This window comes from Cucumis melo, chromosome 4 (assembly GCF_025177605.1).
Source record: "Cucumis melo cultivar AY chromosome 4, USDA_Cmelo_AY_1.0, whole genome shotgun sequence".
Classification (NCBI taxonomy): domain Eukaryota; kingdom Viridiplantae; phylum Streptophyta; class Magnoliopsida; order Cucurbitales; family Cucurbitaceae; genus Cucumis; species Cucumis melo.
In genome coordinates, this window is record NC_066860.1 from 16,859,931 (window position 1) to 16,874,761 (window position 14,831).

General features: G+C 37.1%; 1 protein-coding gene across 1 annotated transcript; it reads left to right on the forward strand.

Annotated features, from left to right (window-relative positions):
• The first annotated feature begins 1,986 nt into the window (after positions 1-1,986).
• LOC103490018 (uncharacterized) lies at positions 1,987-10,388 on the forward strand. Its single transcript, XM_008449383.2, has 7 exons — positions 1,987-2,240; positions 2,712-2,845; positions 3,024-3,113; positions 9,000-9,052; positions 9,226-9,331; positions 9,423-9,528; positions 10,053-10,388. Exons 1-7 carry the CDS (start codon positions 2,012-2,014, stop codon positions 10,091-10,093), a joined length of 759 nt encoding a protein of 252 aa, XP_008447605.2. The 5' UTR covers positions 1,987-2,011; the 3' UTR covers positions 10,094-10,388.
• Positions 10,389-14,831: the final 4,443 nt, after the last annotated feature.

Genomic DNA, 14,831 nt, shown 5'->3' on the forward strand with positions numbered 1-14,831 from the left:
CATAACTCTCTTTGATTCTTTACCTGGAGAATAATGAGGAAGACTTCGTGGTGCTCTTGAAAGCTTGGAAGAAAAGTTCTTTAAGGTTCTACAAAGGTTAGTTTCTTTACACATTTTCCTCCATAGAAGCATGCTTAGGCTTTTTGTTTTCTTCTTTGAATTTATTGAATTTACAAATTGAATTTCACTTGCACGGCGTTCATATGCTTCAACTTTGGGAATTCCATTCCTTCATAAGTATCATACTAAATCTCATTAATCGAATCACTTTTTCAAGAAATACGAGACATCTAAGTCATACAAGCAAAGAGATATATTCATTGATAAGAAAGAATGTGAACAGTGATTGGATTGATGAGAAAATTCAATCTTGGGTCTCGAATAGTGATTCAATTGGTGGTAAAGAAAGAGAATTCTTGATTCAATTCTCCACCTTAACAATAGAAAAAAGGATTGATAAATTCTATTTAGTCTGACTCATAGTGATCATTTATCCCCGACCCAATAGTACCCCATTTTTGGAACGTCTAGTGCCAAAGTCGCTGAATGGGTAACTCACCAATCCCTAAAACGGACTATGTAATGTACTTTATCTATTGGGTTACGGGTGGGCATTTTACCAAAGGTTTCTATTGTATCAATCTATCCTTGTTTAATTCCTGTTGAAGCATATACTTGGGGGGTGGGTGCAAGGCAAACGATTTCAAAGCGGACTCCCATTCATTAGATAGAGACGATCGCCAAGATTTCGTGATTCGTTGCCGAACTTATTCCTTCCAATTCAACGAGCATTCTTAAGATTATGCCTTGAAGAGGAAAGGAAGTAGGGTCAAAGTTTTTCTTATCCCTGTGGTCAGCAAATTGGCTAGGTCTTCAACTCACCCGGTGCAGGCTCTCAACTGCTAAGTTATCCCTAATCTTATGTCTTCTTACTCCCGCTTCTCTTAGCAAAATCCTTTCCTATAAGTTAGAGTCTATTCTATGCACAAGTGCTTACCCTTTATTAGAAGGATTGAACTCTCGTAAGATAAGAAGGTTTTTCAACTATAAAAAAAGGTTTCAAGGTCCTTCTTTATCTACCCCATCTTTATAGAAATTCTCTAAGAAAGACTAACCTTATGAAATAACTTCTCATTCTCTCAGGAAGTCTGGTCTTGCTTCTGTCTCATTCAACAGAGAGCCTTTGGGTTGCACCAAGTTTAAAATCGAGTGAATTTCTTTAAACTTTACTAACTAGCCTTGACCTAATAAAAGAATGTGAAAGACTGATTTTTCATATTTCTTGCTGCTTTCTTACGGGTCTAAACCGTTTGAAGGCTCGACTAAAAGGAGTCCAAGATTCAAAATCAATGAACAAAGGTTTGAGAAGCGACTTCATAGGTGCGGAGTAGCTCGACTAAGAAGGAGAGGTGACGTAGGAGGAGAAACATTAGATTTTTTTAACCTCTTTTCTCATGATCTTTTAGCCTTGTCAACCTAAGCCTATGTCACTCTTTCTACCTTTGTCTACTTCTGTCTATTAAAGACAAGAAAGAGGTCGACCTTACTTCTAGTCTAATTCATTATGGGAGGCTTAGGCTGAAACTTCAACTGCAACTCCCAATAGGACGAATCCTTCGAATGGGGACCTTTGGAAGAACCTCCCTACCATCCGATCTGGAGTTAGAGCGATTTTTTTTTTTTTTTTTTTTTTGCTATATTTGTACATATTTTCATTGTATCATGTTATTCATAACAATTCTCATACTTAATTAAATCAATTAAAATAAATAAATTATTATTATTTAATTTAAAACTTGTGCACAATTTTCCATTAAAATATGACTTTATGTGAGAAATGATTGGACGACCTTAACAAACAAGAATCATGGATTCGGCCCCAGCCATAAAGTGTGGTGGGCCTTTAACCAATGACCCACATTGCAAGCAATTGAGCCCATTAGGCCCATTTAACAGCAGCAGTGCTTAAACCTCTCTGAAACCCAAACTCCGATTATCAAGTAGAAAAAAAATGGTAACTTTATCGGCGACTTCGACGTCCATCGTTGCTTCATGGGACACTCAACAGAGGCTTTCATACAATCCCAATGCCCCAAGAAACCCCAACAAGAAACCCAATTCTCTTTCTCCTTCGCCAACCTCACAATCCACCGGAAATGCAACCTTAACCGCAACGACCATTCGAACCGACCAAATTGTCTCCGACCTCCTTAACCGTCGCAATCGCAGCTCAATTGAAGGTAAATTCACGATGGTTTTCGATTTTCTGCTGGAAATTTCTAAGTTTCTTCTGTTTGGTTGATAGAAGTGTTGGGAGTTCTTGTTCAAATCGGGTTTCTATCGTGTTTTATGCATTATGGGGTTGGGAAATTGTAACTGAACTAGATTTCTGTCTGATGGTGGAATTGTCGGGTGTCATGTAAAAGTAGATGCAATGCAACCGAGAGAAATGGAAGGTGAAAGGGCTTGTTGGTTTGGGACTAGAAAAGTTCAATCTGGCATAACTTAGCTTGATTTTTTTTCCCAACAGTTATGTTATATTACACACTGAAGACTTTTGGAAGCTAATTGATGTTGGTTTGTTAAGAGTAGTAGTGGAAGACAAGGCACAATGGAACCGAATTTAGAAGATTATAGTTAAAAGGTTCTCATTGTTATTCTTCCAACTTCCAAACTTTGAGATAATGGAATGTGAGATTTGTTAATTTTAGGCTGCAAATTGGAGGAGCCAGATGGTCTCTATTTGGGATATGATCAGTGGTTGCCAGATCCACCAAAGGTACAGAAGCCGCGGTCTGTGTTCAATGCAGCTTCATTAGCATATATTGGCGACTGCATCTATGAGGTGCATTTGTAACTCTAACTTTTCAGTATTGATGTTCTTTTTCAATTTTATGATTGTTTCTGATGTCCAGATTTTGGAAGCGTTATAGAAATTGATTGCAATTTCATGCCTAGAACGATGTAGAATTGAAGTTTGGTTTTCATTTATGGTTTACCCTGACTGTTTCTGAAATATGCAGCTATATGCTCGCCGGCACTTTCTGTTCCCTCCGTTGAGTATCGAAGAATACAATGACCGTGTTATGGCTGTTGTACGTTGTGAAGCACAAGTATGTCAAGTCTTGCTCAAGTTAATGCTTGAAATGAAATAAATCATTTCCTAACAATGTACAAGTTCCATCTTTATAAATATTGTTCTCTAATCATCTATCCTGATAAACTATCGATTTTTTATGGAGTCTCTGATTGGCATGCAAAAAGACATCGCAAGGATTGAAATCACCTGAAGAGATAATCAACCAAAAACACAAGAATTGGGGAATAGCAAACTAGATTTACAGGACAAGATTACTAGTCAAAAGTAACAACCAGCCAAAAAAGAGGGTTGTTCTCTCCACAGTGAACTATTGTTCTACACAAAACACATAAACCAAGATAACTAACCCTAACACAGAACAACAATATAAATACCAACATTCTCTTGCCATATCAGCCCTCGGGACCACAGCCAACTACCCCTTTGTCGGAGGTGTAAAAGACTTTTTGCCCCTTCTCTTGTACACTTGCTTAATAGGATGCCTAACAATATCCCTATGGAAAAGAGTCACCTGGTCCTCAAGGTGAAAATATGGAAATTGGGTTGTACAGACAGCATAAGCTTCCCATGTCCTTTATGTTCTGGCTGATTCTTCTAAGTAACCAGACATTCCCAACATCTTTTCACTTCATTCCATTTCCAACGCATCTGATTGACCTTGCTTGGCTTCAACACCCACTCCATCTGGCCGTTCATCATCAATACGTCTGTTTGGACCATATGCTTGTCTCTACCAACTTTCTTCAACCGGGACTCATGAAACACTGGATGAATCTTCGCTGTTGCATGTAAGTCCAGCAAATAAGCCACCTCTCCTACTAAACCCATAACCTCGTATGGTTCGAAGAATTTTGGAGACAATTTCTCACAACACTTCTTAGCCAAAGATTTCTGCCGTGAGTATTCTCTCTTTCCTTAGCCCCTCCTATGGCACGAATTGGTCTTCAAGTAAACCTGCCCCAATGTCAAAGACTACGTCCCAACGATGCACATCGACAAATTTCTTCATTTGTTCTTTGCACGTCTCAAATGCTCATTCAGATTAGTAAGTATCTAATCCCGGTTCTATAACTGGTGTTCCACTGAGTTATTGGTTGAGGTATGGGACTGTCCATAGACTCGATACGAAATAATGGGAGGAGGAGGCGGCTGTCCAAACACGACGACATAGGGAAGAGGTGTTGATTGAGGCGTGATAAGTCGTATTGTACTATTATTCTGCCCATGCCAGCTTCTTGCCCCATGTTTTTGGTTTCTCACTACAGAAAGAACACAGATAAAGCTCCAAACACTTGTTCACTACCTCTGTTTGGCCGTCGGTTTGTGGGTGGTATGTTGTGCTTTGTTTCAGTTGGGTGCCCTACATTCTAAATAGATTCTTATCCTTCCAAAAGTGACTCAAAAAAATGCGATCATGGTCTAAAGCGATGGACCGGGGATATCCATAATGTTTCACCACCTCTTTTACAAACACTGCCATTACCGTTTTAGTCGAGAAGGGATGACCCTGCACCAAAAAATGTGCATACTTACTTAAGCGATCAACCATCACCAGCATAGTGTCATACCCTTTTTACATGGGAGACCCTCTACGAACCCATCAAAATATCCTCCCAAATGTGGTTGGGGATGGGTAAGGGTTGTAGCAACACAACTCGAGACAGAGCTTGGACTTTATTTCTTTGGCAGGCATCAATTTTCCACATTTTTTTGTATCCATCTCCATTCCTCCCCAATACAACTTTGCTGCAATTCACTTATAAGTGTGAAGATGTCGCATGTGGCCTCCTATAACTGAATAATGAAACGTACGAAGGACAGTGGGAATCAAATTGGAAGTTTTGGGAATAACTAACTGACCCATGTACAACACCTCCCATGTCTAACTGTATATCGTGGAACACTATTAGGATCTAGAATCTCTCGATCAAAGATGCCTTTCAATTTGGAGTCGGCTTGAACTTCTTTCTCTATTGCACTTACATCAAGCGAACAGAATCATGATTACCTTCAACTATGCTTTGTCGAATATGCCCGAGAGAGCATCAACAACCTTGTTTTTCAGTCCTGCCCTATAGAAGATTTTAAACTTGTATCCCATCAATTTAGTGACCCACTTTCACTCCCTTGGTGGCACTTCCCTCTGTTCCAGAATGTGGCAGAGGGCCTTCTGATTCGTTAGACCGTGAGTAATGATGCCCCAACAAATAGTGTCACCATTTTTCTACCTACAAAACAATGGCCATGAGTTCCCTTTCATACATAGATTTTTGCCTAGCTACTGTCGATAATTTTTGGCCAAAGTACACGATGGGCTTTTTGTTTTGCAATGGCATTGCTTCCAGCCCAACGCCTAAAGTATCAATCTCGATTTTGAAAGGGATGTTGAAATCAAGGAGGGCTAGGACTGGTAGCGTTACCATTGCCTTCTTTAATGTCTCAAAAGTTGTGGTAACCTCCTTATATCGCCTGAATCCACTCTTCTTTGTCAACCGTGTGAGAGGGGCAGCAATAGAGTCGTAGCTTGCTACAAACCGACAGTAGTACCTGGTTAAGCCCATAAATCTTCTCAACTCCTTTATGTTATCAGGTATTTGATGGAACACTGATTTCCTTTACGATTTCCTTCACATTATTGAATTCAGAAACAATTACAGTAAAGGATTGAGGAAATCTCAATCCTTCTCTCAACTCTCCAATGTACTTCTCTCTCTCGAGAAGTTACAAAGGCCTAAACAATTCTAACAGAAATCTCTTGCCCTCTCTTCACTCCCCAACTTCCTATTTATAACCATCTAACTACCACCTAACTAATTACCTTTATATTAACCATTCAATCATTGCTATGATTGTTTCTTAATCTACTTCAACAACCTTTGCCGAAAAAACCAGTGCCTCAGATATTCAATCTCATCTTTCGTAAATTGGCTCTTCTTTTTGTTGGCATATAAGCTATGCTTTAGCAAGAGTTGAAAGACACGTGCTAAGTGCTCCACATTAGTTCTTACATCAGCACTGTATACAAGGATGTCATAAAAAAAACATCAATATAAATTTAAATATGGACGAAAAATCTGATTCATCAAAGATTGAAATGTTTGGGGCGTTGGTTAGGCCAAAAGGCATAACAAGGAACTCATAATGGCCCTCATGTGTGCAAAAAGTCGTCTTCCTCACATCTTCACCACGGACTTGGATTTGAGATATTCGGACTTAAGGTTAATTTTTTAGAACACTGGCCCTATTCAACTCATCAAGTAGCTCGTCGATTATCAGTATTGGAAACTTGTTGGGAGTCGTGGTCCTCTTCAAAGCTCTATAGTTTACGCGAAAACACCTACTCCCATCCTTCTTCACTAGAATCATCGAGTTTGAAAAAGGGTTAATGTTGGGACAAACAACACATGGAGCTAGCATATCATTGGCAAGCTTCTCAATCTCGTTTTTCTGGGCATGGGGATACCAATAGGATGTCACATTAAAATTGGGTATGTCTCTTCTTTCAATTGGATCCTATGGTTAACAAGTTGCATTGGGGGCAAACCGTCAGGCATAGTGAAAATATCTTCATACTATTTTTGCAACTGCTCCAGCTCTTGCTGTAACTCCTCAACCATCTCAGTTACCACCAACTCTTTGTCTTCCTTTGGTCCCCATAGCACGAAAATCAATCAAGAAGTCCTGATCCTTTGATTGCCATGTCTTGGTCAACATCTTCAAAGAAACCTCCATTCAAGATAAAGAAGGGTCACCTCTTAATATCACCTTGGAGTTAGATCCTTCCAATCGATAGTCATCGATACCTATTTTCTTAACCATTGCATTCCCAAAATCCATGTCGAGGTTGTCGAGTTCTAGTGGAAGTTCTTCACGATCATCATTACCAGTAGTCCACAATGACCCTTTTACGCATTCTCTTCGCCTAAACTGCCTTCTCCGAGCCCATGATGACTCCATAATGTGTTGTTTCCGTCATTGGCAGGTTGAGGATTTCCAAAAGTCGTAAGGATATAAAGTTGTGAGTTGCCCGACAATCTATCATGATGACAATCTCTTGATCCTCTAGCATCCCCTTGATTTTGAACATGTCGGGTTTTGTCAATCCAATAACTGAGTTTAGCGACAACTCAACCACGGGACTAACTTTCATCATCCGTGCCTCCATGGCTTCGTGTTCCATCTCCGTATCTTCAAGGTCATATGCCACTACATAGAGGCGCAACTCTTTGTTCTTGCAATGGTGACCTTTACTAAACGGTTTGTCACACCTGTTGCATAATAAACCCTTGTCCCTCCTTGCTTGCAATTTCGAGTCCGTCCACCTCCAAAAAGATTGTTCCTGCTTATTTGTTCCTCCGGTCGTTCCGTGGTTGGTACAAGGGTGTGGAATATTTTCTGCTTAGGTGGCAGTATGCATGACCAAACCCTCTGCGTTTTTTACTGTTGGCTTTTGGGCCAGTTTCCAGTCCTTCCCATATGGACCTTGGGTCGTCCGAGCTGTTTCAATTTCCGTCCATTATATCTTCCTGGCCCATTGCTCTCATTGAGAAAACCTCTGTCTGTATCATCGGATCTAAACCATTTGTAAACATATTCACTAAAACATCATCTGCTATGTCCAGTAAGGTTGCCGATAGTTCTTCAAATCATTGCAAATAATTTGTCACTGTTCCCTCTTGTTTAGTTGCCAAAAATCAAGCACAAGGAGTTCTCTATTGTCACAGATGAAAACAGGTATAGATTCTCTATTTTAACTCCTCCCACGACCTAAACCTCTTCTGATTTTCCGCCTATCAAAACCAATTTAAACCTTTTCCTCAGGTTCACAATTGAAATCTTCAACTTCTCTTTGTCGTTCAAAAAATGCAGTTGGAAGTAGTGTTCCACCCTGTAGAACCATCCATCCATCCAGGCCATTCCCATTGAACACTGATATCTCCAACTTTTTGAATTTGATCCAGTTTTGCCCCGTCGCCGATTCCTTGAGTTGGGAAGATTCCCCCGCCCCAGTCTCCTCCGTTTCATCAACTTCATCCTCCGTTTGCACGTTCCTCTTTTTGGTACTCACTCCCGTTATTTTCGAGGATGCTTGTGGTTGCTGCCGGTCGCCATACGTCTCAGCGAACATGTTGTGCATTTTCTTCACTGTTTTTTCTAAGGCCGGTATCCTCTGTATCTCTTGCTTAATGGCTCCAATGTTCACTTCCGTCGCATTGAGCCTCTTCTCAGTTTGCTTTTGTGTCCTCTTGCTCCACCTCCTTAGAGTTTCGCGACTCTGATACCACTTGCAAGGATTGAAATCATCTGAAGAAATAACCAATTAGAAACACAAGAATAGGGTAATAGAAAACTAGATTCACAGCACAAGATTACTAGTCACAAATAACACCCAGCCAAATAAGAGGGTTGTTCTTTTCAAAGTGAACTATTGTTCGACACAGCACACATAAACCAAGATAACTAACCCTAGCACAAAACAACAATATAAATACCAACATTCTCTTGCCACATTAGCGCTCGGGACCACGGCCAACTATCCCCTTGTTGGGGGTGTAAAACCTTTTTTGCCCCTTCTCTTATACACTTGCTTAATAGGAGGCCTAGCGGACACTGAAAGTAATGGTATTTCACTTTCAGCTCCCACTCAGTATGTGGTTGTTATGTAAGTTGTAAGGTTAGGTTGACTAATGTCCATAACTTTCCAACTCCTCATGAGTCTCCCCAACCCTCCATCCAGAAAACAGGAACTGGGAATGTTCTGTTCTGTCTTTTTCTAATTTGTTAACAATGGAGCCATCTTTACATTATATGGATCTCAACTGTACAACCACATTGTATTTCCTCTTCCTGATACAAAGTAGAAGACGTCTATACTGAGATCAATTTTTTTGTATTTCAGGATGTTCTACTGCAGAAACTTCTAAATGATAATTTTTTAACAGGGGCAGAGAGGTCAGTTTAAGCATTTAAGCATTTTCATATCTAGTCTTCATTACCAATTTTAATGCATGGAACTCGGTTGTCAGTAAGAAGTGGAGAATTTAACTGCCCCTTTAATCCTCGTTCATGTGCATGCTGCACCCATGAACTTTCTCCTGAATCCTGATTTGTTGGATCTAATGTAGGGACATCCTTCGATGGGGAAAAAATGTTGGTTCCTCCTCTAAAACACGAACCAAAAAACGTGCTGGTGCTGCAGTTTATAATCGAGCATCTTCGCTAGAAACCTTAGTCAGCCTCCTTTAACTTCTTGCTCATTTGAAATTATATTGACATTTCATCAAACAAATGTCTGAAACTTATTGTTTATACTTTTTTATAGATTGGTTACCTTTACCTGAACAATGTGAAACGATTGGATGAAATCATGCAAAAACTTGGCTTCTCAACTGATTCATCCTTGCAATTGATTTCAGAGGAATCAAATAGTAAGTTTATTTATAAGACATACAATCCCCTTCGTATTCTACTGGGTAAGCTTCTAGTAGGTGGATAGGCACCACATCAGCCTGTTGACTTGTGACTACCACCGGCTGAGTTCATGCTTGTTAGTAGAAAATTAAATATTAAACTAAAGATTGTCTGCTGTTATGTTTCTATTCCATTGGCAGTAGTAGGCATAAGAAGTTGGATTTTTAGAGAGGCTGAAATTGGGTGAGGATGTTTGAGAGGTGCCTAGATATAACCCTTCCTTATAGGTGTCGGTTACTAACCGTTTTGTTCTTTTTTCTTTTTTTTTTTTTTTTTTTTTGGGGGGGGGGGGGGTGGTGTGGTGGTGGTGGTGGTATGCTCCTTGTGTTTTCTTTCAATTTTTTCTTATTGAAAACACGGTTTCTTACCAATATGATCTTTTACTCTCTGAGTGTGAGATCATTTGTTTCCAACAGTAGTAATTCTCACACATTCATTTTAACCCTTTTCTAACATGAACTCCCAACATTTTTTCCACCAGGTGATCAACCAAGGACGTTAGGTGATGAAGAAAACTCCTGATTGTCGTTGAGCTAAACCATGGTACTGCGCTAATACTTCAAAACAGATTAATCCATTGATGTCTTTACAACTGGTCAGAAATCAATTTTCGTGGCTATTGGTTCTGCATGCTCTCTGCACATCGTCCACCTTTCTTTCCAAGTCGCAAAGTCTTGTGCAAATAGGCATGTTTAGTTGACATTTTTGGTTACTGTTCCTTGCTCTTTGTGTGAGTTCTGTAATTATTCTATAAAACTCAGTAATCACTTCCCAGTTCCCACTTATACCATGTTATATATTTTGATGATTTCTCCAATTTCTATCTGTACCAACATTGCATGGAATAGAGATACCACACCTTATAGGAGATGTTAAGCTCATAATTTGGAATTGAATATAGCATGTGTTTGGATTGTATAGAAGATTAGGTTATACGGGTCAGTTTTGTTTGTGTAGCTTGTAACATGTAGTAGTAGCTAGTAGGGTGTTTTTCGATTATCTTTCTCGGTGTTTATAAACACTTTTTTTAAAATTTATACACTTTTTTTTATACTTCGAAAATCAATTCAAACATGCACGTAGTATAAGACGTGAGTTTCATACGATCGGGCTTGTGCAATTAACAAATTTGTAGCTTGGAATAAGAAAACTGACGTACTAAACTACCTGGAATGAGAAAACTAACGGACTAACCTACATGGGGTCTCCTTTTCTCAACCTTTTTTCCCCTCAACCCTTTCAAATAATACCACTATAGCTTTGAGGCCAAATGACCGTTTTGGACTCAAATCATACCCCAGTAAGCCCGAGATGATCCAAACAGATAGAAATGAAGTCAAGAGAAACCCATCCCTTGCAATTGGGTGAACCCTCAGTGTCTCTAGAATGTGGAGACAAAAAAAGACATGTTCCGGAATCTCTGATATATTCAAGAAGTTTCTGAAGTCAACACCACAAAGAAGATAACACAGGATAGAGTGATAAAAAGGAAGATGATTGAGAACTGATATGAAAAATTGACTGTTTGTTGATGGCTCTGATCTCATGACTCAAGTAGGCCCAACAGTGGCCAAGAGTTTTGGATATGGCTTCCTTCATTTAAAGATTATCCCCTCTCTTGAGTGTGTGGCATTGCCATCCCAATGTCAAGGATAACTCTTACCCTTAGCCTTCCAATTCACACACTTCTCTTCCTCATGAGAGATATGGGAATTTCAATTGGAATTGAGTTCCAAGCCTTTTTCATGCACAAATCTCATCAATGAACTATTTACGTATTACAGGCATTACATATGTTGGGAGGTCATATTTTTTTCTACTTTAACTTACACTTTTTTATAATAAGTTCCTTTGAAAAAACTATAGTTGGGATAACTTTTCAAGTACTTAGAGAGTTGTTCCAAATAGGTTCATAATCTCATTTTTGTACCATTATCTTTATTCAACACAAAATTATTGAATATTGAATGAGATTAATGAAAATATCGTTGTATTAATAGTTTTGATTGAAAATGAAATTATGACAAAATGGGAATTACAATTCATTGTCCCCCATTTATGGGACTCTTAGCTCAAATTTCTGACCAAGCATGCTTTCAAGAGAGGCCACTCATGTTGTGTTCTAACATGGATAAGCATTATGTGTCATCCTCATCATCTACAATAGTGAACCATATTTTCTGTCAACGATCACACCCTTCTCTTATCTTACTTTGAATCCTCAAACATAATTTTCAAAACTATTGTGATTCTCAATTGAAACAACAAACTATTTTGTAGCAATGGCAAGCAAAAGACACTCTTTGGCACAATAATAATAATAATAACAAAAGGAAAAGAAAATACTTGGACCTTTGAAGTGGTGGGATTTTTCTCATTTAAAATGTTTGTGGTGTAGATATGGCCTGCCACTGTTTTCAAGTGGCTGAAGCTTTGGACCCCTCAAAGTGAAAGTGACTAGAAAAGGCAAAAAGGTCACAAATTTTAGAACATGGGGTTTGGTCCCATCTCTTAACCAAACTATAATTTAATGAGGTTTGGGAAGGGGTGAGATTGTTTTCCTTACCTTTCAATCTACCAAAGTTACTTCTACAATTTGTGCATGTTCATGTGTTAATATGTAGTGCGTTTTTAGCTTAGTTAAATTTAGACATTTTGAATTTATGTCAAGTTTCTATCTTCTTTTTTTTCTATCCATAATTTTAGAGGTAGATTTGAATAATTATTTATGAATTTTTTGTATTTATTAACGAGCACAACAAGTTAATAGAAAAATGACCGAGAAAAATTCAAGTAGAAGTTTCTCCTTATTATGAAGTCTAAAATTTATCCCTCTCTACAAAAGAAAAAAAGGGGAAAAAAAAGTTTAATCATACAAGGACTAACCTAATTTCTAACGAGTTTCTAGTTTATTTTTTCTCTTTTTATGATCATGAGTATCTTTAAGAATGCGCCCAAGGAATTCGTTATTTCATTACTAAAATACTCACTTCGATGACTCATAACTCTTTAGATTTTTTAATAATTTAAAATATCATCTCCAAAATTGATAATTTGGGATAGACACCACTAGAGCTTGTTGGATTTGAGTCAGAGTTGGCATAGGTTAAACCAAACGGTTTGAATTTATACAACAAAAAGAGGATTCATGTAATCAAGATCTACTTAACTTCAAATCATTACCCACAACAACAAAAAAAGTTGGATAAAAAGAAAACCCAACACCAATCTTATTTTTCATGCAGTTAGGATAAGATGCTTTCTTATCAAATTACGTAGTGCTATATTTCAAATTAAAACGTCAATTCAACAATCATAAAATAAGGGAGAGAAAAGAAAACCCCTTTTATTTTAATTTTGATGCTTTGAAATTAACATCAAAATCATTAAAGTGATTGATTTTGATATTCTTTTTCAAAATGGAGTAGGAGTCAACTTACGTGTGCCTAAATAATAATGAATAATAAAATAAAATTATGAGTGTTAATTGAATTCATAACTTGTGGTTATGAGTAATTAAAATAATCCATCATTAAATTGTCTTTAATTAAACAAACTGCCATTGATTATGATCCTTTCTAATTGACATTTAAACCAACTCTTTTTCCCCTTTTCCTCACTTTAATAAGAATTGGCTAATCAATGAAAGTTAGTTGAGAAGATAAGAGTTAGTGTGTGTGTGTGTGTATATATGTATTTGTTTATTTATTTATTTATAAACGTAACAAGGTTGACGGCTAAAAAATTTACTCTAAATTTAAGGTTTATATAAATTAAAACCTCAATCGAAACTTTTAGACTTTATTAAAACCATTGATATATATATCTTTCGTCGGTGATTCGTAGCTTTTTTACTTGAAATTAATTTAATCAACTAAAAGCCACGTAAATAAAATTATATTTATTCTTCAAAAGTTTCGTTAAGTAGAAAAAAAATCATCTAATCTTATTTGTTTTAATTTACATTAATTCTTACCTTTAAAAAATTCATCTATATGAAAGTTGTGCATTGATGGTCGTTTTGGAATGAAATGTGTAAATTGATTTAACTAAGAAAGTTTAAAATTTAAATTGGTACAATTGTTAGTTTGGGATTTTGAACGATACAAACTCCAAAGTTTAGGAGTATGAATGCTCGATAAAAATCACAAGTTCTTGACAAACTAGTAGTTTATCGTTGATGTGAAAATGTATGAATGTGTTTGTGTCATTTAGGTATGTAAATTTTTTTAAGGGAATTTCACCTACCAACTTGAGTTTGTTAAAATAACTAAGTACTGTTTGGCTCATCAATTTCGCAAATTAAGGTTGAACTAAACTTCATCAATTCCAATAGTGTTTATTATTGAGTCTACACATTTATCGGACACTCCATCTTTCCTTTTTTTCCCTCTCCCCTTCCTTCCAATATTTCCAATGGTGTCACTTGCCAACGGCCACTACTGGAGACGATTATCGTCTCACTTTGACAACAAAGTCATTGTTAACGACATGTTTCAGTTATATATCACCTTTGATGGCCAATTTCGTCAAGACAACAACAATGACCACACATATGGTGACCAATTCCTCTTACTACCTTAGACGCCAAAACTTTGTCGACAACTATACCTCTGATAGCCAACTTCAATAATCACCACAAACGACATTAACCCCTACGTTCTACTAATCTAAAACTTATAATTATGTTGTTACTATGAAGAGTCTTTTGTCTTCCGCATCAGTACAATGAGTACAATCATAAAAAGTGCAACATATTACATATATGTGAAAATATTTAAGTTAACATCTCAACTTGAGCGTTGAAAATTTGGAGGAAAAATACGTCTAATTGAATAATTGAACAAAAAAATTAAGCAAAGAAAAACAACGAATGGCAAACTAAGTTTTCAATTACAAAAAACCTCACCATAAACTCATGATTAATTAATAAATCAACATCATACTCCAAACACAAACATATTAATTCTACATACATTAAATTCAGGAACATATTAACTACATACGCCATAATTCAGATCATCGTCCCTTATCGATCTTTAAACTCTTTTGTGTTTTTGTGTTTTTGTTTTTTTGTTTTTTTCTTTTTTTTTTTTTTTTGTCAAGTAACTCTTTAGAAATGCAACTTTATCAATAATAAATCCTTGAACTTCAATTATATTTCATGTATAATACATGTACGTAATTTAAAATTTTGGCTAACCTATTCAAAATTTTAACAAATTTAAAAAGGGATTGAAAATGTTGCAATTCTATTATG